Source organism: Phoca vitulina, unplaced genomic scaffold (assembly GCF_004348235.1).
Source record: "Phoca vitulina isolate PV1807 unplaced genomic scaffold, GSC_HSeal_1.0 scaffold4, whole genome shotgun sequence".
In the NCBI taxonomy this organism is placed as follows: Eukaryota; Metazoa; Chordata; class Mammalia; order Carnivora; family Phocidae; genus Phoca; species Phoca vitulina.
In genome coordinates this window covers 10,798,380-10,812,256 of record NW_022589707.1, presented here as the reverse complement: position 1 = coordinate 10,812,256, position 13,877 = coordinate 10,798,380, and the positions used below count along the sequence as shown (strand labels likewise).

General features: G+C 50.4%; 1 protein-coding gene across 1 annotated transcript in view; it reads right to left on the bottom strand.

The window, feature by feature from the left end:
• Positions 1–13,877, bottom strand: part of SLC13A4 (solute carrier family 13 member 4) — a 42,333-nt gene that overhangs the window by 14,597 nt on the left and 13,859 nt on the right. Inside the window, exons 3-8 of the mRNA XM_032401505.1 lie at positions 8,419–8,555; positions 6,268–6,440; positions 5,792–5,846; positions 3,440–3,479; positions 2,349–2,426; positions 232–416 (exon numbers count right to left, since the gene is read on the bottom strand). Of these exons, the coding sequence (XP_032257396.1) occupies positions 232–416; positions 2,349–2,426; positions 3,440–3,479; positions 5,792–5,846; positions 6,268–6,440; positions 8,419–8,555 (668 nt within the window). The remainder of the gene's footprint in view (positions 1–231; positions 417–2,348; positions 2,427–3,439; positions 3,480–5,791; positions 5,847–6,267; positions 6,441–8,418; positions 8,556–13,877) is intronic.

Genomic DNA, 13,877 nt, shown 5'->3' with positions numbered 1-13,877 from the left:
GTGTCCTTGGGGAGGCATGTCCTCCCCGTGACTGGGCAGCCCCTGTGGGCTCTCCCAGCAGAACCCCACCCTTCTCCAGTCACACTGAACTGTCATGCTCCATCGTCTCTTTTCCCTCTTCGTATGGAAACTGCTCTAGTTTCTTTTTCTGCCCTATCCTTAGCACCTAGTTCTGCTCCTGACACGGAGTGCATGGTTAGTGGGTATCTGTCGACCAGGTGAGTTACTTACTTGTTGAAGTGTTCTAAGAAAATCAAGCTGGTGGACGTGCCAATGATGGTGGTCAGGCCCCCAATGGTAGCGGCGTAAGATATGCTCAGAGAGAGGCACTTGCAGATCATCTGGTCATGCTGGGACTTGTACTTTCTGTTGAGCTCCTGGTTCCTGGGGCCAGGGATCAGGACTAGCGGCTTTTCCTATCAGAGAAAAACCAGTGCATCTTTCCAAGCCAGTGTGGGCTGTCCAGCACACAAAGCATGGGCAGGGGCACCATGGTGCCGCGGAAAGGTTTTATGCTTGGGTGTCAGAAAGATAAATCCCAGTCCTCGTTCTACCATTCAGCAACTTGGGCAGCCCCTCTGAGCTGCATATTCTTCTGCAAAATGAAGGAAGTCCCATTTTCTCCACCAGATTGCTGTGAAGAGTCATTGAAGTAATATATGTAAAGCACTTAGAACAACACTTCCTGGCATTTAACGAATGGTAAGCTGTTATTACTTTTGTTGTTAGTCACAGCATGTTCTGTTTCACTTGAACTCTAGCAAAACTGGTTGCTCTCCGCTTTGCATGTGAATGACACATGGAAGGTGGTGGTTCTCTCTGGAACTGGAGTGACAGTCCTGACCGGGAGGTGACTGAGAAAGAAGCCTTGGGTTGCAGAGGGAATCCAGGGTGGGATTCTCTCCTCACTCTTTTCTGCCTCTTGCCTCTTGGTTTTGCCTCCCCACTCTCCCCCTCCCCTTGCATATAAGGCTAGCCTTCGGTGCTCCTCTTAGGCCCTGCTTGGCCCAGATGGTGGCCTTTCAGGGTCAGAGGTTGCTGACCCCTGGCCTCCAGTGTAGATAAAGAAGCAAGTGGGGCACCTGCGTGGCTCAGTCAGTTAAGTGTCTGACTCTTGTGGTGGATCAGGTCGTGATCTCAGGGTCATGGGATCAAGCCCTGTGTCAGGCTCCCAGCTCAGCGTGGAGCCTGATTAAGACTCTCCCTCTCCCTTTGCCTCCCCCTACTCCCCCCACTGCGCGCGCTCTCTCTCTCAAATAAATAAATAAATCTTAAAAAAGAAAAGCAGCAGCAGCAAGTACCCTCTGCCCCTCTAGGCCTATTCTCCCCCCACTGAGTCTTTATGAGACCAGGAGCCACCTGGGGCAAACATCAGCAGGCCAGATCCTGGGAAACCCACGGGGAAGAGGCTACCTTGCCTCCCTCTCAAAGTTTACATAGTGCCCCACCTCGTAGGAGGGCCCAAGGCAGTCTGGACCCTTGCAAGCCTTCCTGAGAGATTCATTATCAGAGCTGTAAGGGACCTCATAGATTCTCTGGTCCAGTGGTTTTCCACGATCCTTTCTTCTAACGAAAATTTTCATGGACCTCCAATATTTAAAACATAACGTAGCATTTAATCAGCATGCGTCTGTTTTATAACTGAAAGTAGATACGTGTGGCCAGGGAGACTTGGATTTGAATCAAGATGCTCCTCTCCCTGCTTACTGGCTCTCAGGCCTTGGGCCACATGATGTCATCTCTTTGCCTCATCTGCGGAAATAGAGTTCAAGACTGCTACCTCCCTGAGCCAAGACTAGGGAGAAAATGCTCAGCACACTGTGCTTGGTATACAATCAGTGTTTCAGAAATGGTGGCATTTATTTATGCTGATGATGAATGTTAAATATTTGAGATTATTTGGATGGACACAAAAATTTGAAATCAAGGGCTATAACTGATAGCCGCAATTTTAGGCCAACTTCAAGGTCTATTTTGTTTCAGTGGTACAGCAAGCAGGAAAAATACTCATTCACACAAGAAAAGCCATTTGCTTACAGTCTCAGAATACTCAAATACAACACTTGCATTGTCCCCGAAGCAGCTTTGAGGAAAAAATTTGAACACCTCTGATCCAGCTTTTATAGCTGAAGAAAAAAACAGGGGCTCAGATGGTAGAATGACTTGCCAAAATCAACAGTGAGTTAGATGTTTTATCCCCGTGGCATACGCAGGTCAGACTTGTCTGTGGATGGACTGCCTGGTGACGGCACACTAGCCTGATGCCCTCCTAACTTCAAGACCGGTGCCCCTTGGGAAGCTCAAGGCATTTCATGTAGGAAACAGGGTCAGGGGGTGAGTTCCATTACCTGGGACCGGTGCTCCTTCTTGCCCTGGGGATTTGCTGCTTTGACCGGGTTGGTGATTCTGGGCACACCATTCACGTTCTGTGGGGACAAAGACCGTCCCACTGTCAGGAAGAGGATGTGGCAGGCCTCAAGAGGGGCTGCATAATCGCCCCACGCATCCCACGCCTCAGCACTGTGGCCATCGGAGACCAGAAGCCAGGGAGAGCATGCAGTGGGGAAACACCCCACTGTGCCTCCAAGACACAGAGTCCCATCCAGCGGGTGCAAAGCAGCCCATTTGCAGAGACTTTTGAAACTTGGCAGAACATGGCTCTGTCCTTGTAGGACAGCTTGACTTTCTGGAATTTCATTAGCTAATGAAGAATCCTTCATTTTTCTTTAACACAAAGAAAATGAAAAAACAAAACAAAACAAAACAAAACCTCACCACAACAAAGTCCACAGTTTGGTGATCAAAATTTGGGCTGATATAAGGAGATGTGAAACCAGTTCTGGGGGAAGAGGTGAGGCCATAAACTCTGCTTTCCTCTATAAATGTGACCCTTTTGGGGCACGTGGGTGGCACGGTCAGTTAAGCATCGACTCTTGGTTTCAGCTCAGGTCATGATCTCATGGATCGTGGGATCGATCCCCACATCAGGCTCTGCACTCAGCGGGGAGTCTGCTTGAAGATTCTCTCCCTCTGCTCCTCCCCCCACCCACACAAGTGCGTGCTCTCTTTCTCTAAAATAAATAAATAAATAAATCTTTAAATGTGACCCTTTTTATAATATAGTTTTTGTATGCAATCCCCAGTGCAAGGAATCCTGAGGGTGAATCTGTGACTCTTGGAAATCTGGATGGCTGAGTATTGGGCTTCCACGGGAAAGGCTAGCCTGTACTTTATGAGGCTAAGCCCTCTCAGGGCCAGGGTTCAGAGATGCAGGCCCTCGCCCGGAGCCCGTGCAACCCTTCTCACGTCCGGGCTCGTGTAAGCACCTCTGTGTTTTCACATCAGTGGCTGCCACTGGGCTCTAGGACGTCTCTGTCCCTGAGTTATCTTGAGGGACTTCCAAGTGATCTTAAAGCACAGAAAAAACCCAAGGCCTTACCTTGTTCTGCATCAGAGAGGTGAAGTCTGCAGTCGATGTGCTGGAACAAAGCAAAGGACATGAGAAAACAACAGTGGATCCGACTTCATGAGATGGGAATGCCCCACCCCCCCATTGGTGTTTGGTGTAAGTGACCCCTCTAGGGTCCAGTTTCCTAGGCTACAAAGACGACTAATCTCACCCGAGGCTTCCCGGCCTTCCAGAGATGCTGTCAGGATTTGTGGGGACACAGCATTTCCTTAGAAGCAGTGCTGACACTCCTAATAACTAACATGGAGTGCTTTTTAGGGGCCAAGCACTTAAATATGGACTTTAGTCCTCACAACATTGTTATCCTCGTAACAGATGGATGGCGCCGGTATTCCTACCTGCACGTACAGAGTAGACAGTGGGCCCAGAGAGGAGCCCTGACCACATTCTCACCGGCTGACTCGGTGAAGGTCACTGTCTAGAAGGAGAACCTTGTGAAATGCTTCTCTGAGGTTGCAGGAGTAGGGAGAGTCTGGGCTGCACATGGAGAAAGGCAGATGAGAGCAAGAGGATGGGGGTGAGGGGAAGGTGGGAACTGAACTGTAGCTTACTGGCTACGCTCAGTGCTAAATGCATGCTTCGATTTGTCTTAGTTCTGAGGACAGTGGGTGCCATGAGCTCACTGTAAAGACAGGTGTTGGACACGTGTGCAGGCCTGGGGTCCCATGGCCGATAGCCATGTCCAGGCTACCCCAGGGGAGGGTAAGGGGTTGATGGGGGTTCGGAGGGAAGCGTTTGGAGAGGGTCGTTAGCCTGGAAGGAGTAGAGTGGTATGATGTTTCCCCTCCCTCCTTCCCAAATCGGGTGAGAAGGGCAGGCCCGGAGCCCCTCAGACAGCATGGGAGGTGCCGGCCACCCCAGAAGAGTGCCATCCTCCCCCGGCAAATGGCCAGGCTCCCACCAGCACTCTGCTGAGGGAGTTCGAGGGACAACTTGAGCTTCTGCTTCAGAGTTTGGGGACATATATATAGGTCTGGAGAAGAACAAAGGCAGGGCATAATGTGGAGTCTTGTGGCGGGTGATGTACATGGAAGGTGGCAGGGCCAGAGCCGTTTGAAGAGACCCTACCCAAGAGGCCAAGGCAACCCCCAGAACGAAGACGCTCTGGGGGAGTGAGGCAGCAGAGCACAGAACTGAGGGGTGGGGGTGAGTGGTCACCCGGGAGCTCCTCACCACCGCCATCAGGCCTGGCGCTCTGCAGAGGGCGCCTCAAGGGGACACTCCAGAGATGCTGAATGTGGGCCCCTGGCAAGTGGGAGAGCGAGGGAGTCTCAGAGAGGGGAGGACGCCTGGAGGGGTCAGAGGCAGCAGAGGGAGGGGTGGGAGCCCTGAGGCTGGGAGGAGGAAGGGTGAAAGAGGAGTCTGTCCCCACGCGCTCTGACCTCTGACCCTGCAGGCCCGGGGGACAGGAGGCAGGAGGCACTGTGGCTGAGAGACGGAAGTTTCGGAGTCTGGACCAGACTGCTGACTACCTGCAAAGGAGCTCATTCTGTTCTAACACCTTAAAGAACCAGAGAGCAGTGAAGTTTGCCTGAGATCTTGTCCAGGGCCATGGAAGGGAATCGGACAGCTGTGACTGAAGGCAGCAGTGCGGGGGAGAGCAAAGCTTGTCCCCACCTTTCTATGTTCTCCCCTCACACGTGCTGGTTGCACTCAGGGCAGCTCTCGTTGCCCAAGAAGACACCAAACTGCAAAACTCAGCTCTGCTGCACATCCAACCTTTAAAGGCAACATTCATCACAGTATCCCTTGAAGACCACATTTTGATATAGAATTTCTGGAAGAAATGAGCTATTAATGGATCTGTCTCACATGAATGCTTGGGGGCGTATTTCTCCTTTTTTAGCTTCTCCCCGCCCTCATGCGACTCTCTCATCAACTGTCCTCAAATCCACTGCCTATCACTTCATCTTTCCTTGTCATATCTGACAAGGCCAAATCTAGTAAGACCATATCTAGTATCTAGAAGATACTCTGTGATTCTCTGAGAATCTCCACTGACATTTATTATGTTTTTCCATTAACTAAATGTAGTATTCTTCTACTTCAGTTCTACTTGGTAGATGTGTGGACAATCAGATTCAGTCAGTCTTTCTGTCTCTTCCCTCATGGCTGCCACTCCCTGTGGTTGAGGGAGTTGCCCTCAGGCTCTTGGCAGGTGGTTCCCAGGTACGGAGAGGAAATTAGGGCAGAGGGAGGTGGTGGTGTGGCGGGACGTGAGCTGGGCCCATACATCTAAAAGAGCTGTTCAGGTACCCACTTTCCTGACCTCTGGAATAGACCTGGCAAGGCTCCGTCTGGGAGGAGGGCAGTCATACTCACTCTTCATTGACAAAGATGAGTTCCAGAGAGGGTTGGCTGTTGTTTACATCAAGACCTACAGGAGCAAAGGAAAGTAGACATGAGATGTGGAGGCTGGAGCTGACCGTGCAGGGCAGGGGCTCAGGGCTGGGGCTGAACGGGGAAAACGAGGGCAGATCCTGCTGGAGGCAGGCGTGACCACTGCCCTTCCCTCCGCTCTGAAAGCATGGCGGGGCTTGCGGACACAGGCAGGCCCAGGGTGTTGCCAGAACCCTCGAGTGTTTGGGGGAAAGGAGCAGAGGTGGCTGCTGTGAGCAGGGGAGGAAGGAAGAGCCAGGAACGTGGGGTCACAAGGGAGCTTCAGGTTCCGAGGGCTGGCCTGGGATTGAGGGGAGGGGAGGGGCACAGGTGAGGGCTCTGGGGGCGGCCCTGAGCTGGGCGGTGTCCCAAGAGGAGGGCCCGGGGGCGAAGGGGAGGTGAACTCCAGCAAACAGTACTGATGGGCTCGGCCTCTTCGGCGCTGGAGCTGCCAGCCACGAGCTGCTCGTCCTCGGCACTGACCAGCTCCTGCAGCACGGCCTCCACGATGGGCATCACCATGGCGGTGGTGGACGTGTTGGAGAGCCACATGGACAGCAGCGTGGTGCAGCACATGAAGCAGAGCAGGAGCCTGGAAGGCAGGGCGGGCGGGTGCGGTGTCCACAGCATGGCCACTCCCTGGGGTGGCCCCCCGCTGCCCTCGCGGGGCTCCTTTGGGGCCTCCTACGAACCCGACGGAGCTGGCCTAGAGAAGGGGCCGGGGGGAGGGGGAGGCGCTGGCATGTATCCAGAAGGTCAGGGTTTTATGTCATGCATTCAGCTCTGGAGTCCCAGGGCTTGGCACCGAGTAAACACTAAATTCATATTTGCTGAATGAATAAATCACACTTCCTGGGCTGATGGCCTCAGTGAGCAAAAAGCCCTTCCTTAAGCAAAGACGAGCTTTGGTAGTAGGGTCGCCCGGCCTGGACTTTTACTCATTGCTCGGCTCTGCAGACATTCGCTCGGTAATGAGGTGTGCTTTTGGTGCATAAAGGAATTTTTTTTTCTGCCCTGCAAACAGCAGTTCTTCGGGGACCGTTACAGTCTTTGCTCTGCAGCTACGTCACCGTAGTTACTAGTGACCAGAGACTAACGTATGGAGTTCACGGTTCTGCCCACCACTTGCCCAGCTGCCCACGTGCTGAAAGGATAGCTCCCCCCGCCCCACCCGGCCACACAAGTGTCCCATGTCACTGCGCGCACTTCTTCAGCTGGTATCTTGAAAAGTCAGCCCTCGGAGGAAAGCACTCACAAAAATAACCCTCAAGTTATTTCCCTTTGACTTTGGAAACATACAATGTGTGTCGGAACAGACGTGGTTCTCGCTTCCTAAGACAAAGCCAACATAAAGACTACCCACGTTTCTTACTTGAGGTGGGATCCCTGATGTCGCGCAATGTGGGGACACCTGTCGTGTGGATTAGGTTGGGCAGGCCGAAGTCCTGGTGGAGTTTTTCTGTTTAGGCTGAGAGCAACAGGAGTTTGCCTGCCCGGGACCCCCACCAACAGCAGACAGAGAGCCCCGCAGGCGGTGGAAACATGCTGGGGGGGGGGGGGAGGTAAATGAAGAAGAGTGGAAATGCAATGGGAGCAGCATTCTTGAGTTTGAGTTGAATACACAGAAGTTTTAAAGAGCTGCGGAGTCCCAGCATGATGTGTAGATGCCATTGTGTGCCTAGGAGGCTGAGTGTGGGGTACAAGGCTATTAGCGAGGGGGCAAATGACACCAAATTAAGCTATAGTTAAGTGGGAGACGGGAATCTCCTTTGAGGCCTAAGCTGTGTATTCATCTAAATGACTAATGTTGAAAACTGATACCATATTATTTATTTATAAGCCATTGGACTCTCAAAGGAGTGAGGGCCGCTTACATAAAATGTCACAAGAAAGCTGTAAATAGAAGGAGGTGAGACCTATATTCCGAAGGAAAGAGAAGGGTAGGGTTATTCGATGCAGCAGAGGTGAGGTTAACACAAAACTCCTTCCCGACTTTCCTGCACATTCCCCAAGGTTGGGAATGTCTCCCCTGGCCTTCCCCCCAGCAGACAGAGACCGGGACGCGGCTGAGGGCCTGGAGGGCATCTCCGACGCCAGGTCAGGGGTAACATGTCTGAGCTGCAGTCTGAACCAGGGACAACAAAAACTCAGGGTGGATGGGAGGAAACCTCCACGTCTCCTTAAATGGCAAAGGAGAAGACACCCATTTCCCTGTCCAGCCCGTTCCCTGTTACACTGGAAAAAAGGTTGAGAAACAATTTACGTTGGTCCTTCTCGTTTTACTCAGTGGGCCCCTTGTATTTTGTAACCTGCTGCCCGCGAAGTCTATGTGGCTCCGATAAATTATTGAGACTGTGAAAATAAAGGACACCGTCACACACGCACATCTCTCTTCCACGATCGAGGGCCCTCTCGCCGGAGGGAGCCCAGCAGGCCTGATGTCGTTCCACCCCCATTAGTAGAAAAACACCCTGACCCGGACGTTCACGCGGGGGCCCAGGACCCCTGTCCAGGTGGCCCCCTGGCAGCTGGGGGCCGCACGGTGGCTGGGCACCTCAAGGGCTACTTACATGCCCGGCTTGGCTCCGGCCATCATGACCATGCGCAGAGCAATGCGCTTATGCAGGTTCCACTTCTCCACGGCAGCCGCCACGCAGATGACGCCCACCAGCAGCAGCGTGGTGTTCTTGAAGTACTCGGCGGCCACCTGCGGGAAGGCAGCGGGTCAGCCCCTCCCCCGCCGCGGCCCAGCGCATGCGCCCCGCGCAACGCCTGCTCAACAGGGCCTGGCGAGCGGGAAGCGGGGAGGTGCGGGCTGTTGACGTAGCCGACTGCTTGACATGGTGTATTTATAGATATAATACACACGCACATATATAATATATATATACGTTCCTACTACCTTGGGCAGCCACTGATCTAAGCACTTTACAGAGATGATTTCATTTAATCTGGCCAGTAACCCAATAGGGTAGATATTCTTCTCCATGCTTAAAAAAGGATTTTATTTATTTATTTATTTATTTATTTATTTATTTATTTATTTATTTATTTATTATTTATTTAAAAAAATATTAAAGCACCCTGTATTTAATTACGATATCATTTCAAAGAATAAATATATAATTTTATCTTAATCCTTAAAAATTATTAAAATAACTCTGGGGGCGGGCGCCTGGGTGGCTCAGTCCTTAAGCGTCTGCCTTCGGCTCAGGTCATGATCCCAGGGTCCTGGGATCGAGCCCCGCATCGGGCTCCCTGCTCAGCGGGAAGCCTGCTTCTCCCTCTCCCTCTCCCCCTGCTTGTGTTCCCTCTCTCGCTGTCTCTCTCTGTCAAATAAATAAAATCTTTAAAAAAAAAAAAATAACTCTGGGGGCGCCTGGGTGGCTTAGTTGCTTAAGCCTCTGCCTTCGGCTCAGGTCATGATCTCAGGGTCCTGGGATCCGCCTGGGTGGCAGGCTCCCTGCTCAGTGGGGCAGTCTGCTTCTCCCTCTCCCTCTGCCTCTCCCCCAGCTTGGGCTCTCTCTCTCTCGAATAAATTCTTTTAAAAAAGCATAAAATAACTCTGGGCTTATCCCCAAATCTCATTTTTTTTTTAGCTTTTTAGAAAATTATGTTAATTTTTAAAATTAGAAAATTAATGCATGCTCATTATGGAAAACGTCAAGATACAGAAAAATTTAAGGTGAAATTACCCTTAATCCTGCTACTGTTATTACTTCGATATATTTTCAATTTATGTCTATATAGATACATAATTGGATTTACATCGTATGCTGTTTTATATTCTGCTCCCCTCCCCATTTACATCATACCCTGATCATTTTCTTATTTGACTTAAATTTGTTGGAAAAAAATCATGTTAATAGAAGCATAATGTGCCACAGAATTTGGCCATTTTCCTTTTATTGAATATTTAGGTTAATTCCTTTTTTTTAAACTACAAATGGAACAAAGAATCTGCTTAAATCATTCACCTTATATAAATGTGATCATTTCCTCAGGTTAGAGTTTTCCAGGGTATCTTTATAGCTTGCCTTAAATCTTTAAAAATTTTTAAAAATTTAAAACACTCCAAATAATTCCAAAGTTGCAAAGAGTTCCAAAGTGATAATTACATAAGGAATGCCCATACATTGTCTACATTTTTTTTCCCCTGAGCCATTTGAGGGTAAGACACGTACGTGTTAGCCTTTTCCCCTAAATACTTCAGTGTCCGTTTCCTAAGAAGAGGGGTTTTTCTCCTCCACAACCAAATACCAGTAATTAACTTCTTCCTGCCCCTTAATGACGAGGAAATTAAGACCGGGGTCTGTTAAGATGCTTCATGTGTCTCTGGTCCGCAGGTCAACCCTTCACTGATTTCCTCACTTGGAACGTTCTCTTCTCTGTTTACAATCGGATTTCAAAGCCCAGTTCAGGCCTTCCTTGTGAGAGAAGAAAACTTTCCCTGTGACTCTGGCCTCTGACTCCAGAGTGGAGTGTGGACACCATTAATTCCACCCATCGCAGAGCAGGCAGGACGATGCTTGAATTTTCGCTTCATGCTCTCTGTCTTTTTCTATGTACCTCTCTCATCTCTCGACTGAATTTCAGGCTGCAAAAAGGCCAAGGATCATGTTTCTTTGTAAATCTCTTAACCCCTAGCACCAAGATGCAAAGTAGATGCTCAGTAAATATTTATCACATACAGAATTGTTCCCAACAAGGGAACCATGACAGAAATTGAGAGGAAGAGATACAGAGAAGTTTAATTTCTAATTGAGAAACCCTCTTTAAAGTGGGAAAACAAGAACATTTCTCATTGCAGGAAAAATGAAAACTGCAGGAAATGTAAATACAGTAAAATATGTGGTGTTGGAAATAAACAAAATTTACATAATCATACTGTTAAACTTTGATTATTGAATTAACCAAAACCATGGTGTACCTATAATACTGGGAAGACTGGAGGCAGGAAAAGGGGGTGGGTTTAAGAGGACAAAATCCTCATCTGCTGTCATTGAAAATCAACTGATAATGTCTACAAGTGATGACTCAAGAATTAATATAAGAATATCAAATAAGAGGGGCACCTGGCTGGCTCAGTAGGTAGAGCATGTGACTCTTGGTCTTGGGGTTGTGAGTCTCAGCCCCACATTGGGTATAAAGATTAAAAATAAAATCTTAGGGGCACCTGGGTGGCTCAGTTGTTAAGCGTCTGCCTTCGGCTCAGGTCATGGTCCCAGGGTCCTGGGATGGAGTCCCACACCAGGCTCCCTACTCGGTGGGGAGCCTGCTTCTCCCTCCCGCACTCCCCCTGCTTGTGTTCCCTCTCTGACTGTGTCTCTCTCTCTGTCAAATAAATAAATAAAATCTTAAAAAAAATCTTAAAACAAATATCAAATAAAAATACCATGGGCACCTGGGTGGCTCAGTTGGTTAAGCGACTGCCTTCGGCTCAGGTCATGATCCTGGAATCCCTGGATCGAGTCCGCATGGGGCTCCCTGCTCTGCAGGGAGTCTGCTTCTCCCTCTGACCCTCCCCCCTCTCATGTGCTCTCTCTCATTCTCTCTCTCTCGAATAAATAAATAAAATCTTTAAAAAAAAAAAAAGAATACCATATGGTGCTTAATTCCAGTAGAATCAGTTAACAAAGATGAGTTATTGACCCTGAGTGGGGGTGGGGCGGAGGGGGGACTTGGTGGGGGCGCCGAGGGGGAGGAGTGCCGAAGGCAGCTGCTGGTTTTGCATTATGAGTTTTTCAGTATTATGTGATTTTTAAACACTGCTAACACTTTGACAACGAAAAAGCCAAAATAAAGCAGCGTGCTCCATTTCTCTCTTCTCTCTTTCATCCCACAGAGATGTCCTTGTGTTTGGTTGATGAGGTTTGCGTAGCAAGAGAAGGGTCACCTGCCCTCTCTGTGACCATTTCCTGGAGGAGCCCCCTGCTTCTGCTTAATCTAGTTCTTGTCCCCAAACCCAGTCGTCAGTTGGCACTGTCACTAATGCTTCCTGAGGGTAGAGAAGGCTCCCCGCTCTGCCGGGCTGGTGACTCTAGGGCAGAGTCCCCTCTGGGAGGGGCGGGTAGGCCTCTGGGCCCGGTGCGCATGGGTGAAGATGCTGCCCCCTAGTGGGAGGCGGGGGCACCGCGGGGATACCTGAGGGCTACGGCGAAGTGGGGGGGAGGGGGCGCAGGGGTGGTGGTGCAGGACCTGTCTCACTGCACCCTAACCTTCCCAGAAGTCTAGGAGGCAGCTCTGTGGCGGAATCGGTGTTTTCTTTTCCTCCGTCTACCGAGAAGGGAAACCGACAGAAGTCATGAGACGCAGTACCCGTCCCGCCACTGGCCCCCTGACTCGAGGCCCCTGCAAAGCCTTTAAAAAGGTCAGTGCTATCGTGGTTACTTTCCCAGGGGACCGGCTGCAAACATTTTCATTTTCTGCCTCTTTGGCACATATCGGAATACCAGTTTGTGATGGCCTTTTAAGAGCCCAGAGCCTGGAGGGCAGGTGGGGCTGCTTTCTCGGGATTCCTTTCAAAGGCAAGGAGAAAGGAACCCACCTGCAGAGAGGGCCCTCTCCACCACGGGAGTTTTGCATTTCGCATTCACTTTCTCATCAACAGTCTAGGAGGCAGGTACTGTTGAGCACCTCACTTTGCAGGTGAGGAAACGGACTCAGGGGGGTTAAGGAAGTCTTCAAGGTCATAGCGCGACCGGCGGGGGCGGGCTATCAATCCAGGTGCTCCTGAATCCAAAGCTACTGCACATGTCACTCAGGGTGGGCCAACTGGAAACCATGCGTCTAATTCAACTCTAGGGGAGTCTTCTTGGTCTCGGTGACAGCATGAGGAGGCGCACATTTCTGTCCTCAGTCATAATCACAGTCCTGACACTGGCCGATTGGAAGCCTCAGGCCCGGCTTTAGCGGGAGACTGGCTCTGGGCTGTTCTCATACTTGGTGTTGGGTGGGCTTAGGTCTATTCGCGTGGCCTCCCTGCCCCCTTGTCAGCGGTGTCCTGCGCTTGGGCCAGGCAGCCTGGCTGTAGTTTGTGATTAAGAGGCAGCACAACCAAGCGGGGAAGAGTGAGGGCTCTGGAGTCCGCTGGGACTCAGCTGTGTGACCCTGGGCAAGTTACTCAACCTCTCTGGGCTTCATTTAGGCATCTAAATTAAAAAAAAAAAGAGTGTGTGAGTCCCTACCTTTTGTAAAGCTGTTGTCAAGAGTAAATGACAGATGCAAATCAGCTAGCAGGGCCCACCGGGTGGATGACCAGGAATTTTGGCAGCTCTTCCTATCGCTCAGTGGTCCACACAAAGGCCGACCTGCTCTGTGGCCATGTGCACACAGAGCGGGACCAGCCACAAAGCTGCCTTTCCACTTTTATAAATGAAAATTCTATCCGATGGTGGTGTTTGTTAGTTGTCCAGCCCACTGGGTTTTCGTTTGTTTGTTTGTTTGTTTTTACAATCAAACCTTGGTTATTGAGAACCCCTCGGGGAACACCGGGGTTCCAGGATTCTTGAGGGTTATTTTCATTGTTTTCTAACATGCGTTGCTTACTCCTGCGTGCTGTGGGCATTCCTTTCCCCACTACCTAATTTCTGAGACTAATATTGTCTGAGTTGGGAAACTAGATAACAAAGCTTGTTAGAATTATTTGCCAAGAGGAGTAGGATCCCCAAACGAGCGCTCCTCCCATGAGTAGAGTCCACGGTGTCTGTGATGTTTGCCTTTTCTGCTTTTCTGCTCTGTGGTTTTTCTCCGTTTTCCAGAGCCCTGAGCTTGGAGAGCAGAGGTGTTCCGGGACAGTGTTTTAGAAGAGATACGTTCAGGGAGGCCGCGTGGAAAGGCGGGGCAGAGAAGAGCAATAGCATGGGCTCTGGAGTTCAGACCAGCTGGGTTTGAAGGGTTGCTTCCCCACAGATGAGCTGGAGGCTCTTGGGCAAGCCACGGAACCCCCGTGGCCCCGTCATTCCAATGTTTTCAGTGGCGAGAGTCATGATACACAGCTCATTTAATCCGTCACGGTGTGGCCTCGAGT